This window comes from Amphiura filiformis, chromosome 12 (genome assembly GCF_039555335.1).
Source record: "Amphiura filiformis chromosome 12, Afil_fr2py, whole genome shotgun sequence".
In the NCBI taxonomy this organism is placed as follows: domain Eukaryota; kingdom Metazoa; phylum Echinodermata; class Ophiuroidea; order Amphilepidida; family Amphiuridae; genus Amphiura; species Amphiura filiformis.
Genome location: NC_092639.1, coordinates 55,871,544 through 55,886,422, shown reverse-complemented (window position 1 = coordinate 55,886,422; position 14,879 = coordinate 55,871,544). Strand labels below are relative to the sequence as shown.

General features: G+C 38.0%; 1 protein-coding gene across 1 annotated transcript in view; it reads right to left on the bottom strand.

Moving 5' to 3' along the window:
• Positions 1–14,879, bottom strand: part of LOC140166930 (uncharacterized) — a 55,731-nt gene that overhangs the window by 16,182 nt on the left and 24,670 nt on the right. Inside the window, exons 5-10 of the mRNA XM_072190415.1 lie at positions 12,718–12,969; positions 11,932–12,045; positions 5,443–5,697; positions 2,869–2,985; positions 1,711–1,959; positions 578–690 (exon numbers count right to left, since the gene is read on the bottom strand). Coding sequence (XP_072046516.1) covers positions 578–690; positions 1,711–1,959; positions 2,869–2,985; positions 5,443–5,697; positions 11,932–12,045; positions 12,718–12,969 — 1,100 coding nt within the window. The remainder of the gene's footprint in view (positions 1–577; positions 691–1,710; positions 1,960–2,868; positions 2,986–5,442; positions 5,698–11,931; positions 12,046–12,717; positions 12,970–14,879) is intronic.

Genomic DNA, 14,879 nt, shown 5'->3' with positions numbered 1-14,879 from the left:
ATTTTAAGTAAAACAACGAGGCGCAGCCGCTAGCCAAGTTGCTTTACGCCCAAAATAATGATGTCGCGTGTTACATGAGACGATAGATGCACTCCAGCGGCTAAAAACAATACTTTAATCTCATTCTTAAACACTTCAATTCAAATTAATATATTAATCATAAGTATACCAAATTTTAATTAAATTAATTCCTATATTTTACAAAGAATTACCCAGGGTTTAGAATCGATCAATCCTGTTGTTGCTATGCATATCCGATTGGTTCCTATAGCGCGTACGAGTATCGCGTCGATACGCACGCGCTAAGGCGTGTGATATTGTGTCATATCACACGGGGAAGAAGTTGAAGAACCAATAAGATTGCAAGAACATTCTCAAGTGTTTAAGAATAATCAACAAATTATGCGGATCCTATGTTGCATTTTGACGGGGCAGTCATTTCCATAATCACTGGAAACTGATGTGTACCAATCATTTTGATACAGTCTGTACACACTTGATCCGTGAACTTTGTCTTTTTAAAGACAATGTTTAGATTTACTTTAATTGACCTTCCCTTTTCATTCTACTTACAAACAGTGGTTTCTTGGCTCAGGTCGCCACTCTTGGTGATGGTGATCGGGATCATTACGGGGTCTGTGTCTTCTTCAGTAGCTGTGTAAAATCCACAGTCTAGGCTGTACCAGGTAACTGATTTTGTTTAATTAACAAATACAAGTTTTCAATTAAAAATCATAATTACCAAAGACACATGTGCTATAAACAATTGAATACATGAATACAAAAGCCACCTAAGTCCATGCGAAGTTATTTTGAGAGAAAAACCCGTGTATCATTTTAATTCCTTCAGTTAGATTTACCTGGTCAATATGGTAAGTTTTACGTGCAAATGAGTGGATTAACCTGTATTAGGTATGACGATTAGCATTTCAGGGACTTCGTGGGGTTCATTTTAAATTTTGGACTTAGGTGGTTTTTTGAATCATATACAAAGACAACAATGTTAGAATGAGATTACCACTAGTAAGATAATACAAAATAAAGCACACAGGTATGTATAATGTTGATAAGCATTCTGCCATGTAATATAAACCACACACTTTCCTTTATTAAACCCATTTTTTGTTCAAAAGTCATTCTCTAGCAATGAATGTGTTACAAGTGGACTTTTATACATACTGGATTTCAATCAATGTGTTACAAGACTCAAATCATGGAATTGGGTGATTCTTTCATACATGCTATTTTTCACATGCCCAATAGACACAGAGAATGAATTTGAGTTGTTCTTTCATGCATATGACAGGCCTATGTATAGCAACAATTTCCCATGCTTAACTCAATTTGGCCAAAGTATGGACTTAGGTGGCTTTTGTATTCATATATTCAATTTCCAAGTACTTTCAAAATTAACCTCCATGATGCATTGCACCAATTACGGCGTGTTCGGAGTCACGCTCCTGATATGTTTGTTGTTGACTATCGGTATTCTACATCTTTACATCAATTAGGATTATTCTTTGCTCAAAAACTACGAGTATTTACTTATTAAGACCTGCGAAGTTTGAATGAAGTAAAAAAAATTGTATTGTTTTTATCCCAAATGATGTTTTACCGATAATAACTAAAAGCAATGGTCAAGCACATTTCAAAGTATACACATTTTCATTTCCAACTTAGCAAGAGGCAGTGCAATAGCAAACATATTACCAGGTGTATCGTCGTCATATATTAAAACTATTGCCTTGTTCACATCACTAAGAGCATCTCCATCAGGTGCATCAGCAGGTAAACTAAGTTCAACTTGAAGATACTCATTTCCTTCGGCAATATCATCCGCCAAAATAACCAGCTGTGACGTCTCCACTGTCTCGGTGTCAGCGGTGAATGTAATTGTCTCGGGCATTTTGGTGGTGTAATCATCGCCTCCTGTTGCAGTGATATCCATTGTTGAGAGTGCTATAATAATAATTATTATTATTATTGAAAACACTGCTTCTTCAAATGCAATATTGGATCCCCTTGAAATAATAAAATGACCAGACCATATATCTTTTGATTTGACTGTCTAGTACATTAATCAACAAATTATGCAGATCCTATGTTGCAACTTGCATTTCGATGTGGCAGTCAGCCTGGTTCTTCCAAATGCAATATTGGATTTCCTTAAAATGATAAAATGACCAAACTATAAATCTGTCGTATGATTGTTTATGACATTTAGAGAATAAAGGTACTGTTTTTGGCCGCAGGATTGCATCTATCGTCTCATATAACACGGGCGAAATCGTTATTTTAAGTAAAACAACGAGGCGAAGCCGCTAGCCGAGTTGCTTTACGCCCAAAATAATGATGTCGCGTGTTACATGAGACGATAGATGCACTCGAGCGGCTAAAACAATACTTTAATCTCATTCTTATAAAACACTTCAATTCAAATTAATATATTAATCATAAGTATACCAAATTTTAATTAAATTAATTCCTATATTTTACAAAGAATTATCTAGGGTTTAGAATCGACCAGTCCTGTTGTTGCTATGCATATCCAATTGGTTCCAATAGCGAGTACGAGTATCGCGTCGACACGCACGCGCTAAGGCATGTGATATTGTGTCATATCACACGGGTAAAAACCAATAAGATTGCAAGAACATTCGCAAGTGTTTAAGAATAATCAACAAATTATGCGGATCCTATGTTGCATTTTGACGGGGCAGTCATTTCCATAATCACTGGAAACTGATGTGTACCAATCATTTTGATACAGTCTGTACACTTGATCCGTGAACTTAGTCTTTTTTAAAGACAATATTATTTTTGTTTAGATTTACTTTAATTGACCTTCCCCTTTTTCATTCTACTCACAAACAGTGGTTTCTTGGCTCAGGTCGCCACTCTTGGTGATGGTGATCGGGATCATTACGGGGTCTGTGTCGCCTTCAGTAGCTGTGTAAAATCCACAGTCTAGGCTGTACCAGGTAACTGATTTTGTTTAATTAACAAATACAAGTTTTCAATTAAAATTCATAATTACCAAAGACACATGCGCTGTAAACAATTTCCAAGTACTTTCAAAATTAACCTCCATGTTGCATTGCACCAATTACGGCGTGTTCGGAGTCACGCTCCTGGTATGTTTGTTGTTGACTATCGGTATTCTACATCTTTACATCAATTAGGATTATTCTTTGCTCAAAAACGTATTTACTTATTTGAAATGATAATTTGACATGCGAAGTGAAAAAAAGTAGTTCGCAGCATCTCGCGAATGGTAGTGAGCTTTAGCAAAAATTGCATTGCTCAATTCATAGCGAGCGTGTAGAAGAATTCAAATATTACATATATACTTTTGTAGGTCCTGTGGTTCTTGAGTTATATTGTAAAGAGGGCTGAAACAATAACACTTTTGTAAAACGTACATAACTCATCATTAACAACAATAAATTAAGCAAGTTTTCAAAGTACCCACCAAACACAAAAACGTTTTAAAAACGTTTTAAATAAGTTATATTTTGGCTTTTGGTTTAGGTAAAAACGTTTTAATAACATTAAAATGTCGGGTTATATAAAGGTCATGATAACGTTTTAAAACGTTTTGTATGAAAACACACTACAACAATATTTATAAATGTTTTTAAAAAATGTTATTGTAAACTATTTTTGCAAACATTTTGCCAAATATTGTGTCAATACTTATATAACATTATGTTAAAATGTTTGAACCCAGCAAACGCAGAAATGTTCTTAAAATGTTTTTTCAAAACCTTTTAATAACATTTAAATGTCGGGTTATATAAAGGTCATGAAAACGTTTTTAAAACGTTATTGAAAATATTTTGGGCAAACATTTTTCGCAAAATATTTTTTCAACCCCAAAATAACATTCTGTTTAGAATGTTTTGTATCAAGTTTTCAAGAATGTTTTTGGAATGTTATTAAAACATTTTTATACCCTTTATATAACCAGACATTTCAACGTTTTCTGTAAAACATTTTTTTTACTGAGCAGTAGATTATCCAAAAATGTTTTTGAAGGTTATAAAAACGTTTTATACTCTTAATATACCCTTTATATAACCCGACATTTAAACGTGTTCTGACAACCTTTTATAACCTTTTGCGAATGTTGTCGAAAACGTTTTGTGTTTGCTGGGTATATGACTTTTAGAATGAACTTTTGCAAAACACGAAAGTGTTATTTTTCAATAATATATTGATTCAGATAAGAAAAAGATGGAATCTCGTCTGTAACGGTATACTGAGCACAGTGATTGGTCAGTTGGATTTAGCACTTTTTGAAACAAAATGGGGCTGTAGCCTTTTTGGGAAAAAAGTAAAACTCCTGACATACTCTGTAATAGGATTGTGCGCCTTTTGGAAAAAAATATTTAGATTCCATGAAACTACTGATGTAACACTATTGGTACCAATAACTGAATTTTGACCAAAATTGGACATATAGCGCCTTTTGGAATTCATATACCGTACTGTCATACTCTTTTATAGCGACTATTATGCAAAATGTGACTACTAGGAGCAGCCCCATATTATGGGGGGGGTGGAGAGCTAAAAAGTTGACCTTTTGTGAATGTTTCTTTGAAAAAGTGTTGAATAGAACGTTTTTCCAACGAGGTGGACCTTTCGTGAATTTTTCCTTCAAGAAACGATTTTTTACGGAAAAAAAATTCTTTGGTACTAATTAATTCAACTTAATTGATTTTACTTAACATTATTCATGTCGTATGTTAACGATAAGTAATGAAAATGTTTGCCTGGATCGCACAATTGGCGGAGTTTGTCAGAAATACCACATTATACCAATCACATATTATATCGGATCTTACACATAATTATACCAGATGAAGGGTGAGAACACAAAATGTTGAGACCCTGATAGATATGATAGGGTCGAGACCTCAAATCAACTAAGGGAAGCACCATTAGATTCTCGGGGGGGCATGGGAGTTTGTGTCAGGCAGATTTTTTTTCGCCGCCGAAGGCGGGTGAATTTTTTTTTTCGCCTTTGAAAGCAGCGGTGAAGTATTTATTTGGGTGGGGAAATTTTTTTTACTCATCAGTTTTTTTTTTTCTGACTAGTGGGCGAAGTTTTATTTTTTCGTCTCACTAGTGGGCGAATTTTTTTTCTTCAAAAAACTCCCATGCCCCCTGGAATGCTGCGCCCCTAACGTCTCACAACACACCCATTCTTTCTGGTAATGGTCAAGATTTAAATTAACCCCCTCAAATCCGCACAAAATAGACCCACATCCCTAAAATTAGCCCCAACTCAACCAAAATTGACCCCAAGATCACTCATATGTTCCCCAAATCCTCCCCGAATCCACCCAATATTTTGTGTCGTACCACGGCCCATCCCCAAATAATTCCTTGCTACGGGCCTGGATGACGATGGTCATTTATTTACTGTTATAACCATACCTTTAGAATCGTCATCAATGATTGTAACAAATGCCTTGTTTAGATCAGCCAGTTCACTTCTGTCAGCAATGGCAGTCAACGTAAGCGCAATTTCAAGGTGTTCTAACGGTTCCTCGCTCATGTCATCCGTGATCGTCAGTGTTATCGGCGTGGAACATGTGGCATCTTCTTCAAAGATGACAGGCACTGAAGTTAAGGCCGTGTAATCAATATTATCACTCGTTGATAGTGCCGTTATGTCTGTTGTCGATAGTTCTGTAGAATTGAGAAAAATCTTAGTCTGTCATGAATAAATAATATAAACGTAACTTAAGCTGGATTCATCAAGGTAAGGTAAAGGTAAAGGTAAAGGTAAAGGTAAAGGAGACGATCCTGTATAAACAGTGATCGGAGTGCCCATCTCTCTTTCATTGGCGATTGGGCCAGACTCCTCCATGTAATGTTGCTATAGGGGATTGCTACACCTCATCTACAGCGAGTCTGTTACCTTCCCAGCATTTAAGAATGCCGGTACCCATTTAAACACCTGGGTGGAGAGGAATAATCGAGATAAAGTGCCTTACTCAAGGGCACAACACGATGGCGTCGCCGGGGCTCGAACACGCAACCTTCTGATTATGAGTCAGAGCCCGTTCCGCTTGGCCACCGTGCTCCCTAAAGATTCATCAAGGAGGTTAGATATAGAAAGGAGGGGAAATAGATTACGTAATGCTTTGTTTCTATGATGCTGATTTGATTTTCCGCCAAGCTATTCATCGAAAAGTACCTTTTGTTCGGGACAAAGGGCTTCCGCAATTAAATCGGTAAGCTAACCTGACAGCGTATTAACGCTTTACCTAGCAGGCTACAGTCAATAACTTGAAACAAATTCATCAGGATTGTGAAGTAAACTAAAGTTTTTAATTATGTAGTCAAATCGAATGAAATTCTACTCACTCACGGTTTCGTCTTCCTGGTCGGAAGACTTCTTCAGTAATGCGATGATCCACTGGTTTTCCCGCGAGACTTCTCATCCCTAGGGTGCACAGTTCTTAGTAGTGGATCATATATGTGATTTAGAGAATATACACCCTCATCGCGATTTAGCGTCTCCTGCCCCCTCTTTCTGATCCATAATGCCTCGCGTATCCATCTTGTGTGTTTATTTGAGTCCTTTTCGAGAATCTTAGCCCCTCCCAGTCAATGACATGGTTCTCCTGTGCTACATGGTCGGTGATGGCCGACTTATGCTGTTCAGTGACGGATTCTTTTCTTTTTGCTCTGGTATATTTAACATCTTTGATTTTTTCAGTGTCTTTTCTGTGTTCATTCAGTCTTGTTTGGAACTTTCTCCCTGTCTCGCCGATATACGATTTATTACAAGTTTGGCAAGGGATTTCGTATACACAGTCGCAGGATTGTGAGGAGTCGATCTTGTCCTTAGGATGCACAAGCAATCTCTTGAGGGTGTTGTGGGGCTTCATGGCCGTGTTAATACCATACTTTTTGAAAGATCTTTGCTACCTTTCAGAGACTCCTTGCACATAGGGAATGACAACCATTCCTTTGCACCGATCCGCACTGTCTTTACTATTCCTGCTCACCTTAGTCTGTTTATTTTGAATTTGTTGTTTTGCCTTATCGATGGACCATTTAGGGTAGCCACACTGCGCTAACGCTGATCTAATTTTGTTTTCTTCCTCTTGTTTGTCCTCCTCCTCAGTGACAAGGTTTTCCATCCTGTCTAACAAGGTTCTAACCACCCCTAGTTTTTGATGGAGTGGGTGCTGCGACGAAAAGTTCAGATATTGATCTGTGTGAGTCTTTTTCCTGTAGATTAACAGTTTCACAGATCCATCGGCCTTCCTGATAATGAGGGTGTCAAGGAACGGTATCTGGTTGTTTGCTTCCTCTTCGTGCGTGAACTTGATGTTCTTAGTGGGGTCGACTGTGTTGAGATGTTCCGTGAGTTGTTGCGTAGTCCCTTTTTTGATGACTTCCAGGATGTCGTCAACATATCTCTTCCACATCTTAGGCTTGCACTCCATGGGTGCTGTGGCAATAGCTTCTTGTTCGAGCCATTCCATGAATATGTTGGCGATGATTGCACTACATGGGCTGCCCATGGCAGCTCCGAACTTTTGTTTGTATATAGTCCCCCTGAACGAAAAGTATGTTGTCGTTAACATAAACTCCAGTAACTCCATTATGTCATCAATGTTCAAATTAGTTCTGTTCTTCAGTGTCTTGTCATCTGACAGGCGGTTCTTGATGATACTAAGTGTCTTGTCAATCGGGGTGTTGGTAAATAAGGACACGACATCGTGTGAACTAAAGATGTCCCCTCTTCGATGAAAACCCCTGCTAGATCCTCCGCTAATTGGCGGGAATTCACAACATGGTGCTCCGTTTTTCCAACCATTGGGGCAAGGATTTCACCGAGAGCCTTAGAAGTTTATGCTATTGATCCGGTGTAGTCTACAATGGGGCGAACTGGGTTGCCCTCTTTGTGAATCTTGGTTGTACAATAAAGGCGTGGAGTGACCTCTGCAGTAGGATACAGCAGTTTGTATTGGCTGTCGTTGATCTTAGATTCCTCTTTCAGTCTTTGCAAAATTCCAACAAGTTTTCTTTTGTTGGGTCCCCTTTAAGCTTTTCATACGTTCTTGTATCACTTAACATGTTCTTCACTTTTTCTTCATAGGTGTCTTTTTCTGTGACCACAGTACTTCTCCCCTTGTCCGCTCCCATTATTATGAGCGATTGGTCTTTTTGAAGCTCTCTGAGGGCTTTCCTTTCATCATAACTAATATTAGGAGGGGGGATTTTGGCGGATTTCAGAACACCTGCTACTTCTGCACGCAAGTTGTGAGCTTCAGCATTAGGAATAGCCCAACAGGCTTTCTCGCAAGCATTGGGAATCTTATCAACAGACACCGCGAAGTTTAGCCCTTTAGCCAACAAGGTGGTTTTGTGGTTTGGTAAGCTTACGATCGGAAGTATTGATAACCCAACGTTTTAGCTGTGTACCTGTTAGATCTGGCTCAGCCGAAGCTGCATTACTCACTTTTCTACTCCATTCTTTGTTCTTGAGCCGTTCAAACTTGTCCTTATGTCTTTTCTTGGTCTTTTCATGTTCCGATTTCCCCTTGTTTTCACAATGAATTTCAACATGGCGCCGTAGCTCTGTGTCGTCTTTCGTCAGTGTTTCTAGATCTTTTTTCAACACCGCCTTTTCCTTTCATATGACTTGATACGCGAGGCATTATGGATCAGAAAGAGGGGGCAGGAGACGCTAAATCGCGATGAGGGTGTATATTCTCTAAATCACATATATGATCCACTACTAAGAACTGTGCACCCTAGGGATGAGAAGTCTCGCGGGAAAACCAGTGGATCATCGCATTACTGAAGAAGTCTTCCGACCAGGAAGACGAAACCGTCTAAGTGAGTAGAATTTCATTGGATTTGACTACATAATTAAAAACTTTAGTTTACAGTCAATAAGTGATCAAACGAAAGTCGCGTGAAAGCGCCGAGTAGAACGAAAAGTACCTTTTGTTCCCATACAACCCATGTGTGACTGAGGCTTCGCTAGCACACAAAAACACACTTTACCGTCGATGTACAATTATTTACCACCCACCTTTATTTAGGCGCTTCATTTAAATCAATTCAATAGAGTTGCTGATCGATTACCCGTAACAACGTGCCATGGCTGCTATTAATATGTATATAGGTCTATCTGTCACTTTCTATAATTAACTACTTCGCAGCTATATGTTGTTATCGTGGTTATAGGCCTGTTCAATAAAATCAAATGGATTTCTTAATATCACGAATATCCATTTTAAAAGCCAGGGCCAATTGAGGTAGTGAAGGAGGATTCGAGAGGTGAAAAGAGGAGAAGCGGATGGGTGATCGAGATTATAGGGGAGGGGAGGAAGACAAAAAGAAAAAGAAAGGAAGAGGGGAAAAGAAGAGAGCGAGGGAGAAGGAGAGCGATGGAGTCACAGGGCTCAAAATTACATAGGCGTAGATCCGGGTTGGGGTGGGGGGTAAATCCCCCCAATATTTTGCCAGGGAGGATGGTCCATATAATCATCCTCCCCCAATATTGACGCCTGTGTATGGGTTTCTGTCGAAATTAACCTCATATTTGGTCATTTTAGCCAAAAAATGCCAATTTTTTAGCGCTTCGCGCGAATTCATTCACCCTTTGTCTATTTCACCAGTTTAGTTTCAATAGGCATATGTTTTAGTTTTTCGCGCGCATTTGTACCATAAGATTCACTGTACTTGACTCCATGTCAAAAAGAAATCTACATCACTGCTTAAATGTAGGCATAAGAAAGAATAAGTGCAGATAAAGGAAAAGAAAGGAATGAATAAAGAAAATAATAATTATTATTATAGAATATAAGCATATAACACCACCAGTATTCTAAAAAACAAAACAAAACAAGGGGCTGTGCAATAATTATGAGCCCTGGGGAGGGTAAATTTGGGGGAAGAAATTTTGGCGAGCCAAAAGGGGGGGAGCAATTTTGGCAAGCCAAGAAGGGGGGAAAGCGATTTTGGCACACATTCATGTGGCGCCTTTTAAATAAAACGCGCTAAAAAGGCATAGGAAAACAGTACGGAAACGCTTAAATATGCAAATTTTCCTGCTCGCTGCGCTCGCAACATGTATAGACCATTTTCGGTTTGGAAATTGGGATCCCAAAAATTTGGCATGTGCAAGGGGGGGGCAAAGAATTTTTGGCGGGCCGAGAGGGGGGGAGAGCGATTTGTGGCGGGCCGAGGGGGGGGGCAAGCGATTTTTGGCGAGCCGTTTGGAAATTTTAACACCCCTAATGACCTTTGACCTCAAATCTGTGAACATCCTAGAGACAGTGGCTAATGTCAATTCATGTGTGCAATCAGAGTCACTCAGCTATGTAGTTTGTGACCGAAGATGCAATTTTAAGGTATTTTGTCTCGGACCGGAAGTGATCCCTTAATGACCTTTGACCCCAAATAAAAATACCACATATACACTGCGTAACACAATTCATGTGTGAACATACCGGCTCTCTGCTATGTTTTTCCTGGCTAACAAAAAATGTTGACGCTATTTTGGTTTTTTTTGACCGGAAGTGACCCCTTAATGACCTCTGACCCCAAATAAAAATACCACATATACAATTGTTAGTAACATTTCATGTGTGAACATACCGTCACTGTGGTATGTTTTACTTGGCTAATAAGAATTAGCCAAGACCGGATTTAGACCGGAAGTGACCGCATAGTGACCCATAGACGCTGGCAAATGTCAATGCATGTGTGCAAGTGGCGTCACTTTGCTATGTTATTTATAGAAGAACATGCACTTTTGGTGTCAAAAATTGTGGTCGTAAACCGAAAGTAGTTACCCCTTAATGACATTTGACCCCAAAACTGTGAACACCTCAAAGGCACAGCCTAACAACAAATTCAACAATGCACATAAATGCAAGTGACGTCACTGTGCGATGTTGCTTGTGGGAGAAGAAGCAGATTGACAGAAGAAGAAAGAAGAAACCACTGAGATGCAATACAAATTAAAAAGCTGTAGAACGAGGGTCATTCAAAACGTTTCTACATCCCCTTTTATAACTTTGGTTCTGTAAATGGTAACTTCTTTAAACTTATATATACTTATACATTAGAATGTCACCTTTACTTAGTTTCAAAAGTTTATTGATATCTTTTTCAGATTTTTGTAGGTGATCTCAGAACCATTATAAGATTTGATATACCGGAAACGGTAAAAAGTCGTAAAACATTTAAATGAAAAAAAATGTGTGTATATCCCTTACGACACAGTTATAAAAATGCATTTTATCTCCAAAAACTTATCCTAGCATCCAATTTCTACTGTTATATCTAATGGTCTTTCAGAGCATGAGAAACTGCTTGGAGACCATCAGCTGTACGAAATGACCTTTAAGTTCCGTCTGACAAGTGAAAATTAAAAATAAAGATATTCAACCACTTTTTGTCACTTGCTATTTTCAAAGTTTCCTTGGTGTTTAATTACCAAGGTACCATTTACATAGCAGGTTTAATATGCTTCCAGTTAGCCTTTTTCCAATACAGACAATTTCTGGATAATTGTCTTTTGGGCATTTTTAAGAAAAACAGTTCTTATCTAATTTAATCTTTTCTTTCTTTGCTAAAAAGCAACAGTTTTTGTTGAAGATGTGCAGATTTTTTGTCATTTTACATAATTTTCAATATTTTTCCTTTGCTATGTCAGCTATGTCGGTATCAAGCCGAGATGTTAGGACGGCGGTAGAACTTTTTGAATGACCCTCGAAAATTGTATTAGCGCGAAGATAATGGCGGGTTTTACATGCAACAATGTTTGCATTTAATAACCATTGATCGCTGTGAAAAATGTGTACCAACCCTAGTTGGTTCCATTAATGTGGCAAGAAAAATTTCTAATTCGGAAATGACTACATACACCGTGTCCTTCAAACTTACCAACAAATCCAGTGGTAGCGCTGACAGTATCCCCTCTCCTTTTCACTACAATGTCTATCATTGTGTCAGACTCTGTGACAGTATACTCAGCACATCCTAGATAATACCATGTGCCTAATGGTAGATTAAGAAAAGGAATTTTCCCTAATAAATACTATTTATTACTACTGACTCGTGCCCCCACTAGCTACGGTCATAATCACATGGTTCATTATCATAAATAAGATATTGTCCTCGTCGTCTATCACTACCATATGAAAATATTTGGTTTTTCTATATCAAATCATTGAATATATGAACGCATACGTTTTCAAGATTTTGACTTACTATGTTCTCGAGGTCTGTAATGTGCTTTTCAGCATCATAGTAGACAGAGCATATTCTTGCGAAGGCATTGGCTATAGGGAATGCTGGAATGCTATGGAATGTGTGTTTAGGATGTGATAATGGGATGAGATATGCATGAGCATCTTTTTTTTTCAAGTTGGGCTGTGTGCCGGTCGGGAACTTTGTTTATTTGTTTTCTTGTTTGATCATTTGTAACACTTTGGGTTGGCAAACTGTTCTTTCTTTCTTATTAATTATATTTACAATTTCCTCTTGTAGCGAGCAATCGTTCCCCATTGTGTTAATTTGTTCTTGTGCATGATGCGTAGCCCAGTTACATACTTCACTTGCTTAGTCACATTGCTTAAGCTTGCTCCTAATATAAGCCAAATATGATTTTGTACGGAAAGGGATACTTTATTAACAAGTAAGAAAATGATGACAAAATGAAAAGCTAACCTATTCTGTCATAGTCATAAATCGATATTACGGCTGTTGTCAGGTCACCAAGATCTTCTTGATTGGTGGCTGCGGTTGGTCCAGGGTTTGAAAGATAGATTAGAAATTCTTCTGTGCTCTCATGTAGGTCGTCGCTGTTAATCGTGATATCGAATGTCTTCATGAATTCAGCAGCCGCAAAGTTTATTGTCTCTGTCCCAAAATTCACATAATCCGCAGTCTCTGATGCACTCAAGGCCACCACTGTAAGATCTGAATAAAAATAAGTTTATAAAATGCGAATAGTATAGTATAGTATATTTTATTCACACACAAATCGTGGCCCTGAGGCCAAATTACAAGTGGTTTACAATATTAAAAACAATTAAACATTAAAAGATACAGTATATAAATATTACCAAGGAAAAATACAGCAACTGCTGTTGATAGAAAATAAAATATTGCACTTATTCAAGACATCATTCAACAACATTATAAATACACACCATTAAAAGGCTAAAATTGGCTCAATATTACATATTTAAAAAAAGTCAGAATATGCAAAACAGTTCAGGGCACTTAGTTATTCAATAAATTGATAAAGTATGGAATAGCGCTGTTTTTGAAACGATCGGTCCTTGCATAAAGTTGAGAGATATGATTTGCATTGCGAAGGACCCTGCCATGACTCTCCAGTCTGGTAGGAGGGATGAGATCTTTTGTTCGGATAGAAGTAGAAAGCCCTTCGGCCAACTTACGACAATGGTCCTCCCGCCTATCAGCTAGAGAGTCTAGCTGGCACATATTAAGAGCGTTGTCATAACCATCATACAATTTGCCCAGAACTATTTTGCAAGCTCTTTTTTGCAGCTGCTCCAAAGTATAATCTTGAGTTGTGGTGAGTGAGGAATGCCAAACTACATCGGCGTATTCAAGTAATGGTCTAACATATCCTTTATAAACTGAACATAATTCCTGGGTATTAAAACCAAACATTTTTAAAATCCTAAGCATATACAACCGACGATTGGTTTTGGACACAATTTCAGCAATGTTTCTATCCCATTTGAGGTTGTCCTGCATCCAAATACCCAAAATTTTTGCCTCAGAAACAAAGTTGAGAGGAATGTCATTGATTTTGATAACATTATTGGGTGGATTCCTCTTAAAGCAGACCTGTAGGGCTTGACATTTCAAAGGATTAAGTTTCAGATTATTATTGGCAGACCATTCACTGAATTCATCCAAAACATCTTGAATTTGGCTGGATTTGGGGTGGATGCAGTTCTCAACAATTGTCAGATCGTCGACATACTTCCAACATTTTGTTTTAGGCACACTACTTGAAACAGCATCATTGATTATAATCTGAAAGCCTATTGGGCCTAGTTTTGTACCTTGTGGGAGACCTCCATTTACAGTTTTGTAGTCAGAAAGAACATGTTTATAACGAACACACTGTTGTCTATTGCTGACAAAGTCAGACAACCATGGCACAATAGACTCACGGACTCCCATATGGATAAATTTCTCCATAAGCAGAGTATGGTCGATCAAGTCAAATGCTTTTGAGAAATCCGTGAGTACCACTGTGCCAACGTTGCCAGCCTTGTCAGCGCCTTGATGAAGAAAGTGAAGCATGCTAATTAAATAATGTGACGTTGACACACCTTTGACATTACCAAACTGTTGGTGGTCAATTTTATGACTTACATCCGAAGTCCATTTTAAAGTGAATGCTTTTGACAAGGCATTGGATTGTTCCAGTTTGCATCCAGAATCCACATTAGACCCCTAACTTTATTTACGAAATCAAAAGATTAGATTATCATAACAACAAAGCGGTAATCTTTTGTGGGGTCTAATGTCAATTCTACATTAAAAAAATACCGTTTACAGAATTTATTTTCAATTAATTCCAAAAAAATGGCGTATATAAGATTGAAATAAATTCTCTACCTTCTATACTAGATCAATTGTGACGCAAGTTGTTATCAAAAATTGTTATGATAGATATACAGTTAATTACATATATTCCATTACCTATCTGATGGTACAGTTTTTACACAGAAAATATTTATTTGAAAAACCTGCCACTCGGCTTTTTCCGGAAAGGTCAGAGGGCTGCCGTGACCTGTGCAATAATTACAATTAAAATTTTTCTTATTCTAACTAACAGCAAG